This window comes from Mugil cephalus, chromosome 15 (genome assembly GCF_022458985.1).
Source record: "Mugil cephalus isolate CIBA_MC_2020 chromosome 15, CIBA_Mcephalus_1.1, whole genome shotgun sequence".
Lineage (NCBI taxonomy): Eukaryota > Metazoa > Chordata > Actinopteri > Mugiliformes > Mugilidae > Mugil > Mugil cephalus.
Genome location: NC_061784.1, coordinates 22,856,817 through 22,880,034, shown reverse-complemented (window position 1 = coordinate 22,880,034; position 23,218 = coordinate 22,856,817). Strand labels below are relative to the sequence as shown.

The 23,218-nt window shown below is 38.5% G+C and overlaps 3 protein-coding genes across 4 annotated transcripts in view; 2 read left to right on the top strand and 1 right to left on the bottom strand.

The window, feature by feature from the left end:
• Positions 1-1,841: 1,841 nt before the first annotated feature.
• Positions 1,842-14,454, bottom strand: hspa4a (heat shock protein 4a). Of its 2 annotated transcripts, XM_047606920.1 has the most exons (19): positions 14,129-14,454; positions 12,170-12,227; positions 11,901-12,041; positions 11,141-11,263; positions 10,326-10,425; positions 9,804-9,937; positions 9,283-9,527; positions 9,072-9,148; positions 8,593-8,744; positions 8,278-8,384; positions 7,127-7,260; positions 6,263-6,444; positions 5,830-5,913; positions 3,937-4,092; positions 3,630-3,755; positions 3,430-3,537; positions 3,228-3,347; positions 2,978-3,139; positions 1,842-2,255 (listed from the first exon to the last, which is right to left on the bottom strand). In XM_047606920.1, exons 1-19 carry the CDS (start codon positions 14,233-14,235, stop codon positions 2,052-2,054), a joined length of 2,520 nt encoding a protein of 839 aa, XP_047462876.1. In that variant the 5' UTR covers positions 14,236-14,454; the 3' UTR covers positions 1,842-2,051. The 2 variants fall into 2 exon arrangements, with proteins under 2 accessions (XP_047462876.1, XP_047462877.1); XM_047606921.1 differs by lacking the exon at positions 5,830-5,913.
• Positions 14,455-15,038: 584 nt separating this feature from the next.
• zcchc10 (zinc finger, CCHC domain containing 10) lies at positions 15,039-19,844 on the top strand. The gene is made up of 4 exons (XM_047606922.1): positions 15,039-15,752; positions 16,706-16,867; positions 17,204-17,245; positions 19,125-19,844. Exons 1-4 carry the CDS (start codon positions 15,712-15,714, stop codon positions 19,363-19,365), a joined length of 486 nt encoding a protein of 161 aa, XP_047462878.1. The 5' UTR covers positions 15,039-15,711; the 3' UTR covers positions 19,366-19,844.
• A 2,073-nt stretch (positions 19,845-21,917) lies between these two features.
• The window catches only part of aff4 (AF4/FMR2 family, member 4), a 31,587-nt gene continuing 30,286 nt past the window's right edge, over positions 21,918-23,218 (top strand). Inside the window, exon 1 of the mRNA XM_047606757.1 lies at positions 21,918-22,215. The gene's annotated coding sequence lies outside the window, so the exon portion shown is untranslated. The remainder of the gene's footprint in view (positions 22,216-23,218) is intronic.

Below are 23,218 nucleotides of genomic sequence, written 5' to 3'. Positions count from 1 at the left end.
AGTTAGCATCTAGCTTGTCGGTGCATTACCGCCACCTGCTGCTCAGAGTGTGTGGCTCAGACTTCCGGTTTACGATCTAATTTGCCCTAAACACCGATCATAAAAAATAAATACATGAATAAATGAATGAATAAATAAATAAATAAATAAAATAGCCTCTTGCAAACTGGGTTCTATACTTTAACTGTACTTCTTGCATTTATTGAACCTTAATTTAAGCAGGTCCATTTAGAGAAATTTCCTTGAAGCAAAGGTAAGGGGACCAGATTTCTTAAATTAATTTTAAAATTAAAATAATTAAATAATAATAATAAAAATATATTTTTTCCATATTGATATTTATTCACATTTAAACACATTTAAACTGTTATCTCTGAAATGTCAATAGCAGCGCGACTACCTACCGTAATAACTGTTGTTCTAGTTTACGCGCAACGTTTTTTTCCTCATTCATAAAACGCTCAAATCGGGGACAGTTTTATTTGGGGAACATTTCTTTGACAACGAGGACTGTCACCAGAAACGTCTGGTGGTTACCTCCAAGCAAAGGCTGCAATGTCTTAGCTTTTCTTGACAAAAAAATTAAATGTAGTATTTTGTTTTCTTCACATGCGAGATAACAACTTATTTATCCGTGTTGTTTACCCTTTATTTGTGAAACGTGTTAACATTTTCTGTGGCTGTTAATAACAGCTGTTTCAATTTGCGCCAGAAGGGGGCGGTAGAGTGTTTGAGGAATTTGGTTTAGATTACAAGTAGTAGTGAAAGCATTGGGATTATTGATATTTGCAAAAAATACTTAAAAGAAATGACATAATCACGAGAGAAGAGACAAATGGATGTAGATATGGACTAAAATATCGTGGTGTATCGCTATAAAATAAATAAATGCATGTGTCTTAAGGCGTTAAGATATGCTGGGCATGCGTTTAACAACTATAAGTGGGTTCAGGAGGAATGTGTTTATATATAAAAAGTGGACTGCATTAACAAAATAAGAGAAAATAAAATGTGAAAATTGTGCACGCTCCAAAAGAAAAGTGGTTAACTTCAGAAAAGTAAAATAACTCAACTAGTCTCAACCAATTTTCCAGATAATTAATTGCTCTTCAACCATCTTTTCATGTGTAATTTGCCTTTAATTCTGTCATCTGTGTGTGTTGTTGTAATTTTTATTTTTGCTTTTGTATTAAAAAATAATAATAATAAACCAAAATCCTTTTTTTTTGGGTGAATATTTTATTTTTTGCTTTTTTCTGTGATGTTGGCGACAACAGAAACACCTAAAAAAGGCGATTCGTCGCACCAGCATTCACGCTGTTGAGTAGAAAAACAAACAAACAATGCGAGGCTACGAGAGAACGACAAACAGACCATTGCTTTCGAAATGAGAAAAGCTAAATGGTGAAATACTGCATGACAGTAACATGTAGTATCTAGTTTTAACATACAACTAAAAAAAAGAAAAGAAAAATAACTCACTGCTTCCTCTTAAACTAAATACGTACATCATAATCCAGCAGTTACAACTGTCTCTCAGAAAAAAAGAAAACGCACTATTTGTCGAGAACAACTTAGAACCATTCATGTTTGCTTACTGCATTATTTTACAATTTCACAACTCGTGTGTGTGTGTGTTATTCTTCAGGTCTGACATTCGTAGCTTAAATGTGCTCAGAAGATGCTGATATATATATATATATGTATATATATATATGTAAAAAAAAAAAAAAAACCTCTTTAACATAACAGCCATCGAAAGCAGCACAGAGAAAAGCAGCTCCATCCCACAACGTTTGTGTCATAAAGCAGAGTCCATTCATAATATTAAGCAACGTTTGTTTTGTTTTTGTTTTTTCGAAGTATTCGTCAAAGAAAATGAGAAGTGACTGACATGCCGAGGAGGCCGACCGACCCGTGGAATAGTATCGATTAGAGATGCTGCTGCCGTCTGAGCCTCCGGTAAAAGAGAAGAGGCTACTCGGGGGTCGATAACTATCTCGTAAGGAGGACAGAACCAGAACCGGGACGATTAGTGGGAGGAGGAACAGTTAGTCAATGTCCATCTCGGGCAGCTTGTTCTCTGCCGTTTCCTGTTCCGAGCCCGTGGACGCTGCTTTGTCGGGGTTGCACGGTGGAGTCTGCGTTGCTTCCTGCCCGTTGACGGGTCCGTTCGCGGTTTTCTCCTCCTCCTTCGGCGGCTCCACTTTGGGTTTGGGTTTGGACACGACCGGGTTACAGGCCGAATAAAGCTCCTGCAGAGGAAGAGAGAAACATGATCGGTTACTCTTTTATAAAATGACATTTATCTCAACACATTCATGACTATTTTTATTTTTATTTATTAAATTTTAGGTTTGCAGCCGCTTATACTTATTCTATTCATTTAAAACCAGTAGTCCTCTTATGTGGACGCTTCAGTCTGCCACCTAGTGGTAGCAAAAGGTCAACACACTTTCTGGGGTAAGAACATGATAGTGGCTGATTCATTCTGCAGCCAATGGACAAGGTGCAAAAAAAAAAAAAAAAACTTGTTTATTTAAGCTTAATAACTTTTCTAGTTTCATGTGACTCGTAAATTTAATAAATTATATAAATGGTAATGAGCTACAATGTCACTAATTAGCAAGTACTCGTTAGAGGACGTTGGGATTTCATTGTTAGTTCATTGTTATTCTGTTACACACTGGTGACTTTATTGTATTATCCAGCGAAATAAGCCATGTGTCCACATAGGAGGACATTTTGTTCAAAGATGATGCTTAGTGTTTATTCTTCTTATTCTTCTTATTCTTCCTACTGATCCCAAATACCTTGGAGAAATTAAATATGCATAGCGAACTAAAGCTTAGGTCTCAGGAGGATAAAATTAGTCTGAAGGGAAGTAGACAAGTCCACTACGGGGTCATTATAAGACACAATAATCACATCTCCAGCGTGTTTTGTGTGTCGTACGTGTCCCGGCCGCTCTCAGTACCTTAGTCTTGGCCTGGATCTCTCCGACTTTGACCACTGGGTCGAGCGTGAGGTCCTGGTTGTTCTGCTGGTTCATCTTGCTGTTCATCCAGACCATGGCCTCGTTCACCTGCTTGCTGACCCGAGTCACCTCCAGCTCGTCCAGGTGATCGTACAGCTCGTCCTGTAGGGGGAGACACACACAGGTAAATCAGACCTGGTCAAGCTTTTTGACCTTAAGAGACTCCTGATACGGTTAATGAGAACGTTACCTTTGCCTTATACGCCTCAACGATCTTCATGTAAATCTGGATCTGTCTGCCGAGCTCCTCGAAGGCTCTCGGTCTCTCCTCGGCCTCCATGTACCTCTCGTGGATGGGCTGGCCGAGTTTCTGCAGAAAGAAAAATCCAGTCGTTTAATCCGATTCTATTTGTTTTATTATTTAACATCTTTAAATAAAGATGGTTGTTTACCTTCAGCTCAGCCAGTTTGTCGATGTAAACTTGTTTCTGTTGGTCCTCTCCGTCGTCGTACAGCCAGTTCTCCGTGTCCTCCAGTTTTAATGAGAACGCGTCGCGATCCTGCAAATAAAACAAAACTCATTAGATTTCAAAGCCTCTCAAACCAAACGTAAATCAGACGTAAAGACTAGAATCTGACGACTTGAACTCACAGCTTCATTCACGAACTTCTCCAGGACGCCGTGCAGCTTGTCCCTCATCTCGTACACGTACTCCTCCACGTTGTTCTTTGCGTCGTTTCTCTCCTTCTCCAGTTTGTCCTGCATGATCATCTTCCCCTGGAAACAGTCACAGTAAACTTACGATTAGAAGTTCACACCAAATAAATATATGACACAACAGTGCATGAAAATCATTTCAGAAAAGAAGAAAACCACGTTAGAGCAGATTAAAGCAGGAGCACTGAGCCTCTCTCGCCGTGTGCATGCCGGACATTCCTGGTGATTTTTAGAACGTTACCTCATTCTCCACAAACACATTCAGTTCGTCGCTGGACAGCTGCCAGTGCAGATTGTTCTCTATGGGCAGCTCCACCGTCTTCGTTTTCACTTTGGGCTTCTTGGCCTGAGGAGGCTGGTCGTTCTTCTTCTCCTGTTTGGCATCTTCTGCCGTCGTCTGAGAGACGAGGAGGAATGAAATGAAATGAAAATCGTTTCAAGTCCGTGCAAAAGGGGAAACACACACAAAAAAAAAGAACAACAACAACAAAACACTGTTAGTGCAGCAGTTTTTGTTTTGTTTTGATACATTTTAAATGTGAACAGTGTCACTTTTTTTTTAAAATAACGTTAATTTTTATTTTCAGCTCACGTGTATTTGTATTTGTGTGTGTGTGTGTGAAATATTATTATACTTTTTGGGAGGTTATTGTTAAATTCCACTTGAAATAAGTGATTTATTACACGGAGCATTAGCACCGCCATGTAAAAAATGTAGTGAATGTTTTCTGTAAAGTGTGAGTGAGGCCTTGGGAGTGAGGACCTTTTGTAGAGGCTCCACATATAAACTAGATGTGCAAGTTTGTGTAGTAAAGTGAAACAGCCACAAACATACATTTTACCCACTGATCAATCAGTGTGAAAGAGTTGGAACTCAAGCATTGAACGGTTACCAAGTGCTGAGCGATACGGCTGAAAATGATATCATGAAAATAAATTATAGATCAGACCGAAGCAAAATCTGTCACAGGAGTTTCAATTTATAGTCCATTTAATATTAATTTCTAATATAATATATAGAAATATATCATTTTATTTTATTTTCCTTTGCACTTATGGTTTTTAACAGTGTTTTATTTTTATTTTTTATATGAATCTAAGATACTGTGACCAAGTAATTTCCCTCTTTGATCATTAAAGTCTAATATTATTCACTTTTCATGTAATTAACTTATTATTATTATTATTATTATTATTATGATAGTTTCCCCTAAATGTCAGGAGACACCGTGCAAAAGTTCAGCCTTACTTGACCATTTATGCAGTTGCAGAACCTTAATATGTGCGATTACATCATTTTACCAGAAGCTTTTCCCACAAAAGGCTGTTTTTTTTTTCTGTTTGTTTTTTTTTGGCTCCTGAGGCCAAACTGCCCAGAGTTGGTGGGTGGAGGTTTATCAGCTTGTGATGGGACAACATGAAATAATAGTGTAAAAAATGGTAGCAAGAAAACACCCTGAGGTTTGGACCTGGATCTCAGCCTGTAAAAGTTTTTTTTTAATGTGTCAGCAAAGCTGGATCTTTATTTCTTTTCAATAAATAATGATTTAATATGTTGGTTGTGTGTTGTTGACTTAGAGAACCTGCTCCACGACATCGTCTTCTCCCTTTAACTGAAAGCGTCATGTGATAGATTTTAAATCGCAGCATTCACTGAATTGTAATGAAACACTCAAATAACGTACACACACAAACAAAGAACTTTTTTTTTCTGTCTCTGAAGCATCGAGATACGAAGGACGTGCATTAACTTTAACTTTTCTCTCCGCTCTGGTTTTCACTGGAAGCGAAGGGAGTTCCCTTCATGTGTCAGCGCTGCTTTTGCAGAAAGTGACGTAATGTTTTATCAGCAGATGTGTTGACAATGGGCCTCACGCATTCAAGTTATTTTGTTCTTACTCAACACAGTCGCTAAGCAAATAAAAAAAAGCAACGTGGCAATTATGAAACATGAACTGCAGACAAATCTGACCCTTGTTTGATCTATAATTTGAAGCCAAGCAGAAGGAAATTATCTTAAACGTGCACCTATTTAATAAAAACTTCTTCTTTTGCCACAAAAAAAAAATTCTCCTTCGTGGTTCATGCATGAGGCTCATTGTGGTCGTGGCCTTATCGCCCAGCACAAGGTTACCTCCATTTCCTCGGCCTCTGATTTCTTGTCTCCGTTGTCACCAGGCGGGAGTTTCTGATCCTCCTGGTCCACCTGCATTTTGTTCTGACACACGGCGAAAGAAACGATAAACGACATGAATTAAAGGCAACACAACGTCCCTGTGTGTAAAGCCTGGGTGGGTTTCTGATTAATTTTCTTGTTTCTTTTATCTCTAGTTCAGTTTTATTTCTTTTTATAGGCACGTTTGATTAGAAAAAGACCAAATTATTGCACATGTTGTGGACTTCAGGGGCTAATTTCAATCAAGCCTTTGAAACTTTGAGCTCGTTAAGGAAATAGCGATGACACGACAACCAAAAGGTGACAATCACAACATAAAGGATAGAAATATGTCTCTACACACACACATACACACACCCTATGTCATGTTACACCCTTTCTAAACACACACCTCCTCCTCCTTCGCCGTCTGGTCCGTCTCCATCGGCTCCTCCCCCTCAGCTGTTTTGATGACTTCTACTAGCGACGCGCCGGCGACGCTGAACACGCCGTGGACGTTGACGCGAACTTTCACCTTCACCTTGGCGCTTTCCCCGGACGCCTGAGGAACCACGTTCTGGACCAGGAACTGGCCTGGAAAGGGAGGGAGGAGGGAGGTTATTTGTTCTGTGTATTAAATTAAAATGTTTCAACCATCATCAAGATAAGAGCGGCGCAGGTTAACGTCCACTACAGGCCAAACGTTTGGAAGCGAGATCAGATTTGTAGATAAAAAGTCGTAGTTTCATTGGTTAACTTTGCATCTACATTTGCATTTTTACTATAATTATCAGGTATTTGAGTTTTTCCTTTCTTTAACCTCTGGCTTTAACAACATCACGGCACATATGAGGCATCGTTCCACAAGATAGTCAGGGAATAATGCAAACTGTGATTTGTTTATTTTAATTTTTGCACTGAAGTTGTGACTCTTTAAATCCTCTTGTCCCTAAAACTAAGCCCTTTTTTTTTCTTGTGCTGACATTTAAAGAAGATAAATTGAGGAAAATGCTTCATATCAATAAAAGCAAAAGTCTGATCATGGAGTAAATACACAGAACTCACGTTGGCACCGTGAACACAAACCTGAAGTTGCCTCCAGACTTTCGTCCTGTGGTGTGTACGTGCTTAAAGTAGTTGGCACCAGGCAAAGCAATGAGTTATGAAGCCTACGTGAGGCTGGAGCGTGTGTCAGAGGTTTAACATTTACCACCTCTGCAGGTTTTAATGGTCTTATTTTTGTTGTTCTAACTGTTTCTTGGCGGTGGTGTCGTACCTATGGTGGTCTGGGGGTAGGGTAACTCCTTGGGGCTGCTGTAGTAGGCTTCAAGGGTGAAGGGCTCCTTCCTGTAGAAGGTCAGTACTTTGGAGAAAGGAGCTGCGTGATTCTTTGAGAAAACCTCACAATCGCTGTAAAAAAACACAACAATGGAATATGAATGAGACACATTACAATCTAACTTATTATGCACAAATTCATTGCTTCTAAATCTGTTTATTCTATTATAAAATAATGCAAATAATGTTTAGAGCAAAATCAAACCCTGTAGAAAAGTTCTTTTTTTTCTGAGAGGTCATTGCAAATTTATTTTTATTTATCCTCACTGGAGTCGGGGGGGTTTTCTGGAGCTTATCCCAGCACTCACACTCAATTTAGAGTCACCAATTAGCCTAACGAGCATGTGTTTGGAGGTGGGAGGACACCCAGAGTACGCGGAGAAGTTAGAGAAAGAGTTAATTTAAAATTGTGCAACTCATTTTTTGTAGAGCTACAAACGTAAATGATTTATTTATAAATATATAAAGGTCGTCATGTGCAAAAATAAAGGCCTTAATAAGCATTATTTGCTTCTACCTGAGTCTGTTCAGTCACTGTGATTTACATGTTTAGACTGATTATCTGTATTTATTCAACTGTGGCTGAATAAAATACTACTACTATTACCACTGCTCCTAAATCAGGGGTTTAAACTGATGTGGACTCTCGTTTGTTCTGGCTGAAACAGGAACATTTTTTATTTTTTTTAATTTTCACCCAAGAACACGAGGGATGAAAGAATAAGCAGGAGACAGTGTGGCCTTCTGTTTGCACACTGTAGGCTACCACCCACTCAGCCACCCACCCACCCACCAACTCATCAATCTGCTCCGAGCCTGTTTCTTCAAACTCACTTCAGCTGCATTTTACGGAAGGATTTTTTAGTTTTTAATCAGGAGTTGGATGTGACGTCGTAAAGTGTGAACGCATCTGGCAAAGATTTGATGATAGCTGATCGTTATACAACGAGAGAGGGCAACGTATTACACTGTTTTGTGAAAGTATAAACTCATCCCCATCGTGTTTTACTTCCATCTCCGAGGACTCAAGAATAAAAACGAGCCTTTAAGCTGCGTTTCCTTCGCAGGTGACAGCGACGTGACTCGTACCTCAGTCCCTCCTCTGCAGCTGAATTCCATTTCAGGGAGATGGGATACGGGACGACATCCGTTATGGAGAACTCTCTGACTTTGAAAGCTGGTGACAGGATCGCACACTTTAAACAGGGGGGGAAAAACAAAACAAAACCCAAGTTAATTAAGCTTTTTTTCTTTATCTGACCGACAGGAAAACACATATTCAACTTCCAATGTGCAAAGATGCAGGTTTTGGTTTGTGTTTGTGAAGGTGGGGTTGAGCAAAAACCAACGTGGCAACGTGAGTCACCTATCGGACCAGGTTGGGGTGGTTGGTTGTAGCAGTACCTGCAGAGCACAGCCCCGGGCCACGGCCTCGTCCGCGTTCAGGGTGGTGCTCAGCTCTTTGCCGAAGAATTTGCTGATCCGCTCTTTGAGGGAGGGGATTCTGGAGGCGCCGCCCACGATCTCCACCGCGTAGACGTCTTCCTTCTTCAGCTCTGGACACGGAGACGAGGAGGTGAAACAAAGCAGGCGCGTTACAAGTCACAACCTCACTTTAAACCGACACTCTAAACCAATGTCAGGGCTTTAATTTGTTAAGTGGGAACTGCTGGGAAACACGCAGCGACATTTAGACGTTATTTAAACTCTGATTTGTGTGGTATATTTGTAAGAGCGAGCAGGGGAAGGACATGAGGAGTGATTAAAATAAAGGTAGATGTGCCGCCAGTGTTAGGGAGGAAGCACATGATAAAGCTCGACTACGTGAGCGTGCACGTGCTTCAGGGGAGAGTCGAGCTGCTATTAAAGTCACATGCACTCACTGGCTTGTTCCATGACGCTGCGGAGGGGACCCTCTACTTTGGCCAGCAGCGCTGCACACATCTCCTCAAACTGGCCTCTGGGGACACACGGTCATAAATTATTAATAGACGCACTTTGGAAAACACTCTGCATGCAGAAAGTAAACTGATGCAATATTATTATTATTATTATTATTATTATTAAATGAACAATGTCTCCCTCTGAACGAACCTGTTGAGTTTACTGGAAACGTCGATGTCGTTCATGAAGCACTCGATGTTGAGAGGCAGGTCAGAGGAGTTGGCGCTCATCAGCTTCTTCAGCTTCTCGCACTCCTGGTAGAGGCGCACCAGCGCTCTGGGCTTGGACCTCACGTCCAGCTTGTACTTCTTCCCGAACTCCTCGCAGAAGTGGTTGACCAGGATGTCGTCGAAGTCCTTCCCGCCGAGCTCGGGATCGAACGCCGTAGCCAGGATCTGCGCAGCACGGGACAGGACGTAAGCGCACGGGTTAAACGCTTCAAAGTGATGGAAAATTATCGAGCAACCGGATTAATATTTGATATCATTTACTCATAGCAGCACGTCCAGCGCAAGTGCATGTCAGGATAACACTTTTCTTTTATTTAGACTGTATCCATTGCAAGATATCATGATAAATATCATTGTTGTATGTATTTAAATTACGTACTCTTAAATCTATCGAAATCTATCGTGAGCTGCAAATTTCCCTAAGATTCTAAATTCATCGACCTTGAGCTTTCCCTTGTTGAAGGCACAAACCGACACCTGGTAACCGGAGTGGCCCAGGTCCACGAACACCACTATCCTGGGCTTCTCCTCCGGAGCCGGCAGGTCCTGCTTGTAGATTCCATATGCGAGAGTCACTGCGGCAAAACGGGCAGGTAGAGATAGTGTGTAAGTGTGTTAGGATGCTGTATTTTATGCTCAACTAATTCTGCTCTGACCAACAGAACGTTGTCGCTTCCTGACTGCAAACACACACACACATGTAGGTCAAGCTTAATGACATGCGCCTGTTTTAGCACCTGTGGTGGTTGCAAACTTAAACGGTTTTTGCACGTTAGAAAACATGCAATACAATATCCAGTCGTTTTCCTAAGAGGGGTGAAAGCTCCAGCAGGTTATAAACAACGTAAAACCCTCAAACTATCATCTGCATATAATTTCCCGGTGTAATTGCTTTCTAGTGGCTATTAAGAACAATTCAGATGCTGTTAATGCTGCACAGTGTTCACTGTGTTTCCGTGGTACCTGCAGTGGTTTCATTCATTAGCCGTAGACAGTTGAGGCCTGCGATCTGAGCTGCTTCCATGACAGACCTCCTCTCTGCGTCAGTGAAATAGCTCGGTACCTGGGAAAAAAAAAAAATACTGCAGTGAGAATAAAAACAATAATAAAAAAAAAATACAGCCACGGTGAGGGAAGACATTCATGTGGCGTTACGTGAGGCATTCGCCAACATGTTAAAAATCTCCGGATCGGTTTGGATTCTAACGAAGCACGAACAGCCTGGACTTAAACAAGACGTCTGGATACCATTACCTCGTTAGTTACTCCAAAACAAAACATCTCCTGTGGAAAAAGCTCAAGGGTTATATTTAGCCACTAGCCACCGTAATAATAACACGTTATCTATCACAAGGGCTGATGTAAACTGTGGATTCAGACCCGGAGAAAAGTAATGGGTCTCTCTCCGTGTGAGAGGGATCTGTTAACGTTACATAACCGGGTGCCGTCGGTGAAATTCATACACCGATGCTCAAGAAAACGTACACTTCCCACTCGAAAGGTGCAAGGGAGGAAATAAAGCCTTCGACACGAGAGCATCTGTCCCGAGAGCTCGGATCTCGGTGTCACATGAACAGGTGGCAGCGCACGGATACACCTGGCAAGCAGCTTTCACTTCATCTTTTTTTTTATTTTAATACCAAATCTGGTGAGAATACTAGAGGACGACATTAATAGCCGCCACTCAAATAGCAGCATATGAATGCAAAGCAACCAGCACAAATGTGCAGCAGCAACAAAATCTGTTTAAGATGTTTCAAGGTTTTATAGAGACTCACCGAGATGACGCAGTCTGCAACCGGTTTCTTCAGCGTGCTTTCAGCCGTCTCCTTCAGCTTGGTCAGCAGCATCCCGGTGACCTGCTCGATGCTGAACACTCGCTCTTCCTCCATGTACATCACCTGGAAAAGGGCGAGAATGCAATTACCAATTACCATCAAGGCAGTCTCAGGGTGTTTAATATTCCCGTGAATAAATACGTCCAAAGTTTCATTAATAATATAAAAGGTTGCCCTGATTTCATGGAAAACATTTTAACGGACTAAACGCTTGGAAAACAACGAGCCAGTTATTCCATAAGAACTAAGAAAAATATGTTAATGTAATAAAATATGTTAAGTTGAAAACTCAAACAAACACACGTTGATGAAGTCTCCTTTGATTTGACATTTCCTCTGCTCTTTATTTATCCCAGCGACTCACAATAATCATCTCCACGGGGGGAGATGTAATAAAGGTGGCGCCGAGGCAGCCGCTGTCATTTATTTTACCGTCACTCTGTCTCGGTCTGTTTTGAGTTTTGCGCCGGGTAAAAAGTACACTTCATATTTAGGTACTGACTGAGTTAACGTTGTAAGAGATACAATCACAGCAAAGATACATAAATAAATATGAAGGTTTAAGAAAGAGTAAATGGAGAATTAAACCACTGTATATTCTATATCTTCTCTCCAACTCTCTCCATCCGTCCCTCCATATTTTTGACTGACCTACATAAAGCAAAGCAGATAAATTGAGGACAAAAATAATTAATCTTACTTTTATACCAGTGGACCCGGAGGGCATCTGTGCCAGGTCGTACACCAGATGAGACTTGGCGGCCTGGACGTACGGGTCCGAGAAGGCTCTGCCATGGAAGCGCTTGAAGCCCTGAACCGTGTTCTTACAATTAGTCACCACCTGCACACGATGGAGGAGAGAAAAGAGGCGTAAATACCAGGAAATAACAGTCGGCCGTGTCTGCATTTAATTATAAAGCGACGTGAAGAAGATGACAGTCGTGTGGTTGTTATTGATTTTTTTTTTACCTGGCTCTTTGCGGCAGCTCCTATAGATCGATTTCGGGGTCCGAATGATACAAATGACCTGGATTATAAACAGAGAAAACAGGTTAAACTGTGGTGCATCTATATGCGAACACAGCCCTAATTAAGACAGTTATTACATGGTGACATCTCATGCCTACACATAACATGACAGAGACCTGCCCACATAAACACCAGCAGTTTGTTTTGGTGCGTCTAAACACGGCATTTCAGCTTTTCTTTTTTGTCAGCCATCCTCACTGAAACAAGGATTTGTCCCTTTGCGTAGCACTTTATAAACACAACCTTAAGTGGTGCGGTCAACCCACTTGAATCCCAGTGGGTTAAGGTCTAAACATGGCTGTCATCGTCATCCCTATCAAACACAGATGCTACGCGAAGCTGGAGCTGCTGTCAACGCACGAGCGCAGTTGCTGATGTCGAAGAAGAAAAACAAATGAAGGAGTGTAAAGTAATATTTTTACAATTTGCAAAATTCTAAAAACGTCCCTATTACAAGATGCAGAGGCAATATTAATGTCCTAAAATAGTTTATTTTATCAGCCTAAAGTAATCAGAGAGACGCTTTATTTATTTTATATTTCTATGAACTCATTCAATAAATTAAGCACTTGTCATGCAGATGTAGTAGAAGTTAACGCTTTTTTAGATTAATCCATTACACTATGACATGTTAATTAATGAAACAATACAACAATGTGCAAACAATGTGATAAACATGATCATTATACACGATTTAAAACAGACACTATGAACAGAGATGCTATTTTTCTTTTCCAACTTTTATATCCTGCAAGAGAAAAAATGAATAAAATAATTTAATATACGTGTGCAATGTAAAACTATCAATATTATTCTATAATTTGTGTATTGTAAGACAAATCTCCAGTAGCAGATTATGGGTAAGATGTTTATAAGGGTGATAAATATGTGTGTGTATATATGTATATACACGTGTATAAAAAAATGTATAATAAAATGTCTACGAAATCTACAATATTAAATATCTCATGGGATAGACTTTGATAGACTTTAATGACGGAATTATTATTATCTTTCCATTAAAAAGAAAGATTAAATGAGATTAAAATATAATAAGATGTAAGTATTAACTAGTAATATAAAATAGAAAATATTCAGAATTAACATATGAACAAATTTACAAAGACATCTGCTTTTTTTTTACTAATCATCTGCTTATTATTTTATTATATTAATCAATCTTATGTTTAAAATTATCTCCTTAATAATCCTTTAAATGTTGCCTAAAAGACTCTTTAATATTACTTTCATTAGACATAATGAAATACAACTGCTTCAGGTACAGAATGTGAATAAACAGTTGCAGTAAAAGCACATATAAAATATAAATACATCATTTTTTGAGTCGAGACAGTGAAATTTGCTAGAATATTCCAAGTACAGATCGGCTGCTGTCGTCATCCTACGGGCGCACACTTTGTCACACGGGGCACATCGGTTGGGCGGAGTTTACGTCCACGCGAGTAAGTAATTTGACAGAATACGGGAGGGAGACACCGCCCGGTTCGTGTTTTTTCACCGGGCGACTCGAAGCCAATTATCAAACCGCTCAGTCTCAGCACCGTTAACTGTAGGATTAGCCTAGCCTAGCCGGCTAGCCTAACCGGCTAAGCTAGGCGTCTAAGTGTTGTGTCTAAGTTAAACGTGGTCTCGCGTTCACTTTAAACGCATTAATATATTGACCAATTCGCACGTAAAGGCGGTTTAATGAGCAAATATAAGCACATATATGTATAAGTTCATCTAACGGTTACGAGACAAGAGACGGTGAAGCTGCCTTCACGTGCATTACCGTGACAACGGTGACACAACAACAGTTAGAAAACGACACCCCTCCTCCTCTTTCTGCTGCTATTCCCTCGCAAGAAAAAAAAAGATAATAATAATTCTGCTACTTACGGTGTACACCTGTCGCTGTACTCATTGGCGATTGTCTCGATTCCGCCGGCTCGGGCTACGGCTACATAGCAGCTTTGGAAGCCCAAGTCAAATCCCACCACTGACATCTTCAGCGAATACGTCTGTCTTTCTGTCTTCTTTAGCGTCGTCTACAGTAAAAACTGTTGGGGAGATAAAAAAAAATAAAACAAAAATTCGGATCTGAAAGGGTGTAAACGTCAGGAGAAAGTTGTTGCGCTGTGTTAAGTAGTGGTACTTCTTGTCATAATCCACAGGGTGACTATTACCGGCGTCTCTGATCTGTGCTGCAAGGTGGTGTGGAACTGACTTCTCGCCGCGACCTCTCGCGATATTTGCGTAGTTCTAGATATATCTGGACTTTTCCATAACCATGTGGACTGCGGTTCTACAACATTCGTGGTTTTGCTGGAAATATCATGATATTTCTGTTGATCTTGGAATTTTTTTTTTTTAAAGCGTAATATCTACAAAGAACAATAATATGTAAATGACAAGAGAAAAGCAACAACAACATATTATTAATCTGACATAATGATTGATGTCTGGGACCAATCCTAGGCACAGAACAAAAATAGACTGTGATGCACATGGGTGATGATGAAGTCATGTTTTCACAAACCTACCAAACTGTTGAAAGACTGAGTGAGCCGGCCAAAGGTACACGTTTATTTTTAAAATCACCCTTCAATGTGTTTTTAAGCCGTGTCCATCACTAAGCCAAACTAAAGTAGGGCTGCATTAATTGTGAAATAAATTAATGAAATAGTGTGTAAAACGTGTAAAACGATATACATAAACAGGAAATCACACTAATTCATCTTATATTCCGGGTATATCTGCACCTGTGTTTAATCCTATTATAATTAGAAAACATTTTTTTCTTTTAAATGTACGAAACCCATACAATTTATTCATTTATTTATTTTAGCTTGAAGCATCAGTGACATCACTTGACATGTGCATAGCGCTGATAAATAGTAAACGTTTGTGGGTGTAATGACAGTTGAATGGTGGGAGTGCGTGCTGCCTTCGTGACACCAAATAACCAAATGATCAACCACAAATGTGTGCGGAGTATGTGAATATATGAAAGTACCACAGAGAACAAAAAAAAAATAACCGAAGAAGAAAAACATATTATTTTTCCACAAAGGGAAAATGCTTGGTCACAGTAGCTCAGTTAAACATAAAAAATCACTCGTGATAACCGTAAGTAAAAAGAAAAACAGATGGAAAACAGACGATAATAAAATTAAATAATTTTGAAAAATAAAATAGTATAAGTAAAAAAAATGCAAGATGAATGTAACACATGTGTAAAACCACGTCAAAAATTTGTTAAAAGATAAAAAAATCCCTCATTTTCTTTTACAAAGAGAGAATTTTTGAAAAACTACACCAACAACAGCAACAATAATAATGATGATAATAACGTGTTTGACGATATAATGATTTTTATATGCAGTAAAGCATCTTCACCTCCAGGGGGTGCTACGTTTCTTACGTCCGCCGGAAATACGCACTAACCTGACACCAACGAAGAAGAAAAAGTAAACCGCAACATGGCGACTCCCATGCATCGAATAATAGCCAGGAGGCAAGCGTGAGTATAATTCACTTTATTAAACATAGCGACGTCGTTTTCATGTTTAATTGTGAACCCAGTTGTCTTGTTTTTAACATAAAGTGAACCGAGCTCGTCGAGGTTGCGAGAAATATAACGGGACGCTGCAGGGTTTTTAGTGGGAGCACAAATTAGCCGCTGCCTTTATGTACAATACGTTACCGTCACATTATTCATCTGTGCTGCTGTTTTCTGCGTTTACACCCTTTAGTTAGCCTTTTAGGCGGGGACTTAACACCCTCCTTACAACAATATTAATTAAAGTATGCGATGACATGTCTGACATCCATCACAAAAAAAAAAAATGATAAGATTATGACGACACATTTAGTTTTTTTTTTAATCATTCCTGCAGTTGTTGCTGCTGTAGTTTGTACCTTTTAAGCTGCTATCGAATCAGAAGAGCTACTAGTCTGTATTTATTTTGTTTTGTTTTTTGACAATGGCAATAAAACTTCGTATTCTTAAATGGTTTATTATTTATAAGATGTCCTGTTATTATCAGACGTACATTACGCATCAGATACAAATTATCTTACATCATTACTAGTTTTAGACGCCACTAACCATCTTAATGACTTAATGAATCATTACACATTCAAAACTTTTACAATACATTCACATTCTTGATCTTTCAATGAGGAAATGAATCTTCAGGATTAAAAACAAAAGGTTCTAAAGTTATTTTGTTTTATTCTAATAACTGTCATGTTCCCTATAATAATGAAACATGATGATGAGAGAACAGATGGTATTTATATTTAGGAATTCACTCACTGTAGTCATTTAAAATGCTAGATATATTCAAAATTAGTTTCTGCAATTAATACAAACTCAGCTGGAAATGAAGCAGCAGCTATGACAGTGAATGTCTCTCACTGGATGACACCTAAATTCTGATGTGTCTAGTTTTTTATTTTTCCCACATACAGGGAGGCCAACAAACAAAATGTGCGCTGCCAGAAGTGTCTGGAGATGGGACACTGGACCTACGAGTGCACGGGGAAACGGAAATATGTACACAGACCATCGAGGACAACTGAGATGAAAAAGAAACTCAAGGAGAATGAAAACAAACCCCTCAGCATCACTGGGTGAGTTGTAAGACACTGTGGAGCATAAAAACACAATGAAGACAGTTTAGTCTAGATACTGAATGCAGTCACTGTTTTGACCAGAAAAGGAGACACATAGAAAAAACGAGACATACTGGGAAAATCCCACTTTACATAAAAAGACCCTTCAGCAAAGTTTACAGCTATTTTTAAAAAATATTTTTTAAAGTGAAGTTAATTTCACAATCTATCAGTGCTTGAGCTCCTTTTTCCTTTATTTACATGTATTTTTCATTAAATATATTTATGCACAGACACGAATGCAGATGCATGTTTAATTAGCACCAGTTTATTCTTTATTATTTATCTTTACAGACCAGGAAGAGAAGGCTCCAGTGAGAAGAAAATGAAAAAGAAGTAAGTGAGATGTTTATTACACAATGTTGTGTTACATATCTGCACAGTCACGTTTGAGATGAGGTTTACTTTAAGTTGCATAAAACGATTCCTTAAAACCTCTCTGACAATGTTTGAACTAATTAAGAAAGTTTAATGTTCTGGTAAAAAGATTCTTATCTACTTTTGAAGGAGTTTGCTTCTGTTTGTTTGGGTCCTGTCACACACAATCACATAAGGGCCTATGAGGTCACGTGTTAGTTGTTTACGTCATGTGGAAAGGATGTCAGGAAGTTGATCATGTGGCCGAGCGCCTCCTCGTCTGTATTTGGATGATTCTCTTTCCGGTTTAACGTAGACGACTTCTTTCACAGCTTCATTGTGTCACTCTTGCTTTTGATCTTTTAGCTGATACTGAAGTCTTTCTTATTATTACTGACAGAAATGTCGATTAACACTGCCCTCTAGTGGACATTACTGTTGACTGCAAGCCTATTTTTTTTTTAGTAAGAATTATTTTTAGATACTGCATTTCAGTATCTGTTGTATTTATTTATTTATTTATTTATTTATGAGATCGATATTTAGCTGCTGGAACTTAACTACAGCTACTTATTCTGGTTTCTCTCCAATGTCATCAACCGAAAAATGCAGCGAACATAAAATACAGTTACATTAATACACATTCATACACACAAACTCAACTCTCTCTACTTACTGACTGAAAACTACTGAATTCATTTCATTAAACATTTATAAGGATCAGTTGACACTTGATTTACTAAGATAACATAAAACAGTTGGTTCTAAAAAGCACAATGTCGCTGGTGTCCTGTTTGTACATGTTTCACTAGGTTATTTGTGTTGATCAGTTTTTGCTTTTGAAGAGTGAATAATCACATCGTTATTCATCTGCACACATACTGTGATTACTGTGACTGAAAAAGGCAGAGTTACATAGTCAAGTTTAATTAAGATTCATATTCCTTATGTGTTGTATTGATGACCTAATGATGCTTTCTAAATTTTCTAAATATTGGAATAATTGTACTCAGGAAATCGTGTATTTGTAGCTAACCTCTTGAGAGATGAGCTTTTATTTGCTATGTATTTTTTAATATCTCCGAGGTATTTGGGATCATTAAGCCTCAAGACGTATAAAAACTAAGCATCATCTTTGAACAGGAAGTAGAAGTTTTTGAATAAAAAATCAATGTCCTCATATGTTGACACTGGGATTATTCCATTATTTCTATTATAAAGTAGTCACCAATGTTTGACAAACTATAAAACTGTTTATTTTAATATGATAACATAAGATAATACTTTATTGATCCCCTTTGGGGAAATTCAACTGCTACAGCAGCACAAGCCAGAAAAAATACAACAATGACCAAAAAAATAAATTAAATGAGACACAGAGAGCAGGCAACATAAAGTACATTAAATAGGATCAACACAACAGTCAACAAAAAACACTACACAAGGATAAAGTGACTATAAAAATGGCTACATAATACATGAAGTCCCAACGTCCTCAAATGAGTGCTTGCTAATTAGCAAAAATTGCTAATTTGTTAAATTTGCGCATCACATTAAATTACAAACGTCAGCGAGTATAAATAAATAAGTTTAAATGAAGCAGAAAAAGCTGCGATAAAACCTAAAACGTAACGTCCCCATATGAGGACGTGGGGTCTCTGGAGGCGTAACGACGTGGACGGTGAGTGATCGATCCTGGTGTCGTCATGTAACTTCCAGTGTCTGAAAACCGAGTAGAAGAAGAGTTATGACACAGTTCTGTGTTTTGTTCTGTGTGTGATTTGTTCTCACGTAACGTCTCTGTAACAGCGGCAGGTGTTCGCTTCTTGTCCGTTGACGTTTTCCCTCTCGCTCTCAGGGCTAAAGACTCCAGCGACAGCAGCAGCGATTCAGGCGGCTCCGCCAGCGACTCATCGTCGGACAGCAGCGACTCTTCCAGCTCCTCTTCGGACGACAGCGACAGCAGCAGCGACAGCGACGACGACAGCTCTTCCTCCTCTTCCTCCTCCTCTTCCTCCTCGTCCTCAGACAGCTCAGATTCAGGCAGCAGCAGCGATTCAGACCAAGGACCACCAAAGAAGAAGAAGAAGAAGAAATGAATGTGATGCAGCGAGGGGGTTATTTTTTTTTTTTTTCTTGTTGTTTTCTGTTTCCTCACTTCTTTTTCTTTATTTTTAAAAACCCATCACAGTTGTTTTGGAGCTGAATGAGTGGGACCGGGACAAGGATAAGACGAGAAAAAGAGTTTATTTTGCCACTGTGTTTATTTTACCTCTTCTAGCGTGATATTTTCTCAACTTTGTAGGATGTAAAACTTTAAAATATCTGTGGAAACACGTGATTATTCCTGTTTAATCTTGTGATTTTGTACCTAGGATATTTTCTCTCACAACCTTTATAAAGCAACACCGTACCTAGAACCTATACAAGAGCTATCCAGCGAAACAGAAATAATAAAATGGAAAAAAAAAGAAAAGAAACAGAATTTAAAGTTTGCTTTGAATTAAAACTACAAAGTCTTGTTGCTATAAAGCTGCATTTGCTCATGCCGCTGTAAAATAAATGTTTTTGTTTGTAAGGCTTTTTGCAGTTTGCTATTGTAAGAGATTTTATTTTGCTACGGTAAAACATGAATTGCTATGAATTTGAGAATAAAATGCTTAGAAATGGATTTTTGATAACGATGAAACAAAGAATAGATTTTAAAAACTGTACCAAGCAATATCATTATTATCATTATTATTATTACTTTATGTTGGTATATTCTATGTGATGAAGCTGCTGGACACTGAATTTCCATCGGGATAAATAAAGTATCCGTCTACCTAATATAAAACATAACACATAGTCTATTTATCCCACATATGGGAAGTTTCCTTGTCACAGTAGTTCAGAATTAGACATGAATATATACAATAAACAACAAATTTGAAAAAATATACAAAAAAATAACACTCTGTGTGGAATGGTAATTACAATTTCATAAAATAAAATGTACACAGTGAAGTTTTAGTTGGTGCAAGATAAGAAAAGCCTAAAAAAAGATTAATTTGCGGGGAAAAAAGGTCTAATCTAATGTGTCCAACTACATAAACATGTATTTTTATTCTGTTTTTCTGTTACCAAACATGCGTGACAACTGAATCTAGCGATCCTGTTTTTCTATGTAAAATTAGATCCAGGCCATCAATCAACAGCAGGGAACAATGAGACGCTGCGTCATTTCCGCACTAACGTCAGGTCTCAGGAACCTGTGCGTCACTGGAGTGCTGCGTTCAAATGAAGTCGGAATTGTCGCTGTTTCCCATGTGTGTTGGTAACATGTTCCAGGAATGTGTCCCTCTTACAAAAACGACCGTCTGAGAGAGTTTAGTCCTACGCTTAGGTACATTACAATCACTTCTATTTAACGCTCTCGTTCTTAAATATAAATAAAGTTGGATAAATCTTATCTTATTGTGGAATCAAAAGTTATTTTTACGATCAAAATAAATAATAAATAATTTCCTCTGGTGGTATAAACTACTTGAGGTCATTGTTTGTTTTGTTGTTTTTTTTAGATGCTGTATCGTACACGTACGTAGTTTTCCTGCCAAGTCAAAGTTCATTTCGAAAGCACTGTTAAATGTCAGTTCACCAAAGTGCTGTACAGAGGTACAACGTAATCATACACACACTTAATAATGAATAAAACAGTAATGGAGTAAAAATAAGCACAACTTTAAAAATGAAATCAATAAAAATGAGTAAAATAGAACAGAGGTAATAAAAGTTAAATGACAAATTTGCAACTTTGAAGTCGTTTTTACTCGTTTTTTTTTTTACTCGCTGTTTTTATTCACTGATATTTCCGATGATCCCCAAAGGCAGCGCGGCTTTCTGCCGTCCAGTCTGTGTTGGCCGCCGGATCGATACAAAAACGTCGATACTACGCTGGTATCGGAGCGGCAATATCGATACGGCGTTGATATCGGATCGATACTTGCTTTGTTGAATCGATACTTCGGTAAGTTTCAGATTTTTTTTCTTATCTAGGTTCAGTTCCCAACTCCTACACACCAACACATTATTATTATTATTTTATTTTTTATTTATTATTATTATTATTATTTTATTTTTTATTTATTATTATTATTATTATATTATTTTTTTATTATTATTATTATTATTATTTGATTTTTTATTATTAATATTTTATTTTTTATTATTAATATTATTATTATTAATAATATTATCTTGATGTTGTTGCACTTTTGACCTTGTCTTAAATAAAAAAACATTTTATATGTGTTTTTTTGTGAACATAATTATGAAAACTAATTAAAAACAACTGTTTTATTATTATTAATATTAATATTAACATTAATATTAATAAATATTATTATTAACCTTTGCACAAAACAACAAACCAGTAAAATTAAGAAGCAAAACTATTAAAAAATAATAATATATATAAATAATACACATAATAACCAGTTGCCTTTAAATAGCATAAAATCAATATCCAGGGGAAAACAAACATAACAAATCATGATGCATTGCTCCACATGAAAGTTGCTGCTTCTTGTAAGTGCTCGGTATCGGCCACACCCCCCCCCCCCCCCCCGTATTTACTTGGTATCGGATCGATACCAAACGTTGCAGTATCGCCCACCCCTAGTCTGTGGTACCTGCTTAACTTAGCCAGCAGTCCTACCTATCAGCCACTCACTTCTATCCAGGAGTAAAGAAAAAATAAACGGCGGAGAAAATGAGTTTATTCTACTCCCCGCTCGATGCACAGCTGCGTGCGAAGAAGAGGACGAGGGCCGCCGGTTTGGTTTGAGTGTTTTCTCCGCTGGGTCCGTTTTTGCGTGTAAACTGGAAGTGGAAAAGACAAAGAGAAAAAAAAAAAAAAAAAGGAGCTTTCCAGTAGCTAGAATGACTTGGGCCTAAAAAGGAGACAAGAGGTAAGGACGCCGAGGATGTGCGAGTGGTGTTTGTGTGGTGATAAACTGTTCTTTTGGTTGTTTATCTGGCCGCTGGGAGAGGGTGTTCATTTAAATTTCCGCAAATAATGTCAATGGGTTCGGGGCTAGGTAGCCTAGCCTAGCCTAGCCTAGCCTAGCGTTAGCCTAGCAGAGTTGGCCAGCTAATGCTACGCTAAAGCTGAAGATGCAGGTGCTAATGATTGGATTAGATGTTGTGAGTGTTTCCTTTGTAGGAAAACGCCGAATAAGCGACTGATATGTTTATATAAAAAAGGGCTAAATGTTCGTTTTTCTGTGTTTTTCTCCCGTGTCTTGAAAACGAAGAAGGGGAGCAGTGGACATTCAGTCGTGTTTTTGTTCCTGTCTCGTTTAGCTTTAACAGGTCATGACGTCTGATGTTGGTGTTTTCTTGTGTTTTTGTTTTTGTGTCTTTGTCGCGTTTTTTTTTTTTTTTTTTACTGCGAATTACACATCAAAGTTTTGCCTCGTAACTCGAAAACGAGACGAGGGATTTGACACAAACGTGCAAACGAAACCTAAACTTTGTTTTTTTTTTTTAATGCAAATACACACAACAGAAACGGGAGCGATTAAAAGTCTAATGTGTTTATTATAAACGCAGCAGCTGTTATTATTATTGTTCTTATGATTATTACTATTATTAGTTGTAATTTCTTGCAGTTTAAGACAGTTTTCGAGGCCCGTAAAGAGTCGCCACTTTTCCTCGTAGTGACTAGTGAAAAGTTTTGGTGTGTGTTTGTCCCCTTTTTGCTTCCGCATATTCGCATCTATGCATTTGTGATGTCAGATGCCCCCGAAGGTGGGACAAGACAAAAAGTCCTCGTGATTTTGTTGCAAATCGAAACTACACAAAAAAAAAAAAAAAAAAAGAAAAGGTGGCAACGACAGCAGAGAGTATATAATGTGTGAGAGCTTTGGTCGAGCAAAGGGGACAGCTGTCTGATGTTGCTTTTCTGGGAAG

Coding starts and splice junctions, on each gene's coding strand:
- hspa4a (XM_047606920.1), bottom strand. CDS start 14,235: ATGTCAGTGGTGGGATTTGACTTGGGCTTCCAAAGCTGCTATGTAGCC. Junction 8,385..8,592: donor CCCGGGGCTGTGCTCTGCAG/GTACTGCTACAA, acceptor CCCTGTTTAAAG/TGTGCGATCCTGTCACCAGC. Junction 6,445..7,126: donor CTACCCCCAGACCACCATAG/GTACGACACCAC, acceptor CTCCCTTTCCAG/GCCAGTTCCTGGTCCAGAAC.
- zcchc10 (XM_047606922.1), top strand. CDS start 15,712: ATGGCGACTCCCATGCATCGAATAATAGCCAGGAGGCAAGC. Junction 16,868..17,203: donor AAACCCCTCAGCATCACTGG/GTGAGTTGTAAG, acceptor TTATCTTTACAG/ACCAGGAAGAGAAGGCTCCA. Junction 17,246..19,124: donor GAGAAGAAAATGAAAAAGAA/GTAAGTGAGATG, acceptor TCTCGCTCTCAG/GGCTAAAGACTCCAGCGACA.